This window comes from Pteropus vampyrus, unplaced genomic scaffold, assembly GCF_000151845.1.
Source record: "Pteropus vampyrus isolate Shadow unplaced genomic scaffold, Pvam_2.0 Scaffold138, whole genome shotgun sequence".
Lineage (NCBI taxonomy): Eukaryota > Metazoa > Chordata > Mammalia > Chiroptera > Pteropodidae > Pteropus > Pteropus vampyrus.
The window spans coordinates 2,338,450-2,340,693 of record NW_011888919.1 but is presented as its reverse complement, the minus strand read 5'-3'; the positions used below and the strand labels follow the sequence as shown (position 1 = coordinate 2,340,693).

Genomic DNA, 2,244 nt, shown 5'->3' with positions numbered 1-2,244 from the left:
ATTATATATTATGTAATACCCAAATGTAATATGTATATAATTATATATATACATGGTCATATAAATTCTGCTATAAATTCTCCAAAGGATTCTGTATCAGGATTAACCAGAGCATCAGAACTAGTAGGAGATACACATTATGAGATTTATAGCAAGAATTGGCTCATGTGATTGTGGGGCCAACCAGGCAAGCTCGAAGCCCATAGGGCAGGCTGTCAAGCAGGGCAGGCTGGAACTCTTGGGCACGGGCCAAAGCCGCCGACTGCGGGCAGCTTTCTTTTTCAGGAAACCTCAGCTCTGCTCTTAAGGCCTTTCAACTGATTAAATCAGGCCCAGATGACCTAGGATCATCTCCCTTAGTTAAAGTCAACTGATCATGGACTTTAATCATATCTAACAAACACCCTTCCCAGCAACACTGAGATTAGCATTTGAATGAATAACTGGGACTGTCACCTAGCTGAGTTCACACATCAGACTGACCATCTCACCTTTAAACCACATTTGTAATGAAATCCAAAGTCTGCTTCCCCCACCAGAAAAGTCAGCTCCTTGAAGGTCGGGACTTCTGCCTGTTTTGTTGAGTGCTGTATGCCCAGCAACTAGAACAGTGCCTGGCACATAGTAGGTGCTCAGTAAATGTGATGTTGCATGAATAATGACACCCAGCTTCCTCTTCTGTCAGGATGCGGAGACTTCTGGAATCCATCTCCCCTGACCTCACAGGAGTCTAGCAGTGTTTCTGGGGTGCCCTCCCACCCACGAGGCTGCCCGTTGAGATAGAGTGAGACGGCGTAGGGATCCATCTTTGCTCTGCCACTTACTCTGAGAATCACTCTCACTGTGCCTTGGGCAACTTGTCTGCAAAATGGGGATGCAGCTCCCTTCTCGATTGCCTTCTTGAGTTGTTGGGAAGATCAAGTGGGGGAAAGGATGTGAGAGGACCTTGTGAAGCATGTGCACTAGAGGGTGAAGTTCATGTGCTCGTGTAAGTGTCCGGGTCCCTTCCTACCTCCGACTCTTTGTCCAGGCCGGCCCCTCCATCTAGCACGCCCTTCCTCCTGCTTCTCTTTTCAATGCCTTTTTATCCTTTAGGAGTTTGATTGACGGGCTGGGAGTCGCTCTCTCGATTATCCATTCACTAGCTGCATGAGCTCCAGCGCTGCCTCCAACTCTCATGTCACATGGGGATAGTCGACTTATGCTGGGCGACTGTCGTGTCCCAGGTACTCCACGTTCATCTCATTAAATCCTAACCACGACCACAGCGAAGTAGGTTTTGTCATTATCGTAGATTTTATTTTCACTTCCACCTGACAGGTGAGGACGTACAGGTGCAGGGACGTTAAGTAATTGGCCCGAGGTCCCCCACAAGCTAAATGGCAGAGCTGGGATTCTCACTGTGAGGCCCGGCTCCAGAGTACAGGCTCCTAACTTTTACCAGCGCACTGTCTCTTGAGCCTCTCGAGATGACAGTAATGAAGAGGGTTTGGGGCTCCAGACGGAGACCACAGGACACGGGCCGGGCGAGTCGAGGCCTGGTTGGTGCTCAGCAAGTAGTATCTATTATCAGGTTTGTTCTTCATATGGGGCAGGACGTGGCTGTTTCTCCCCACCTGGGGCACTGGGGACCTGCTGAGCAGGTGAGGGCCGGGTGGCGGCAGAGAAGCAGCAGGGAACCAGAGGGACGCGAGTGTTAACTCTTGTTCGATATCATTTTGCATATTACAGGGGCTGGAGCAGTGAGAGGGGGTGCGAGCGCCCCGCCCCCAGCCTCCTGCTCAGGAAGAGGCTGGAGGGGCTGGCTACGGGCTCTGCAGAGAGCCAGCCAGTAGGGGAAGCACGAGGAGCAGGACCATGACAAGGGGCGCCTGGGGAGGGCTGGTGGCCGAGGCGGAGGTGAAGGTCTGGTTCACAGCGTCCCGGTTACAGAGGTGCCCGCTACAGCAGGAGCCTTCGAGGTCGATGTCTGTCCAGGGGCTGGTGGTGCCCATGATGGTGCAGGAGGGCCGGTGGCAGGTTCTGATGTACACGGGGACCGAGAAATTGCCTGGGGGAGGGGCAGTGAGGAGGGGTCAGAATTGAGGGAGGCAGCTCATAGGCCAGGGCCACCACCGGCTCCTCAGACTTACTTCCATTCCCCTCTCCCCTTAGACTAGGGCCATCCCTTCCTCCTTCCGGGAAAGCCACGCCTCCTCCCGCTGGCTCCTCTCTAGACCCGGCCAGGCCTCCCTGCCAGGCCTG

The 2,244-nt window shown here is 53.3% G+C and overlaps 1 protein-coding gene across 1 annotated transcript in view; it reads right to left on the bottom strand.

Moving 5' to 3' along the window:
- Nucleotides 1-1,273: 1,273 nt before the first annotated feature.
- LYPD5 (LY6/PLAUR domain containing 5) overlaps nucleotides 1,274-2,244 on the bottom strand; it is a 6,456-nt gene continuing 5,485 nt past the window's right edge. The window contains exon 4 of the mRNA XM_011368100.2: nucleotides 1,274-2,050. Within this exon, the coding sequence (XP_011366402.2) occupies nucleotides 1,806-2,050 (245 nt within the window). The 3' untranslated portion in view covers nucleotides 1,274-1,805. The remainder of the gene's footprint in view (nucleotides 2,051-2,244) is intronic.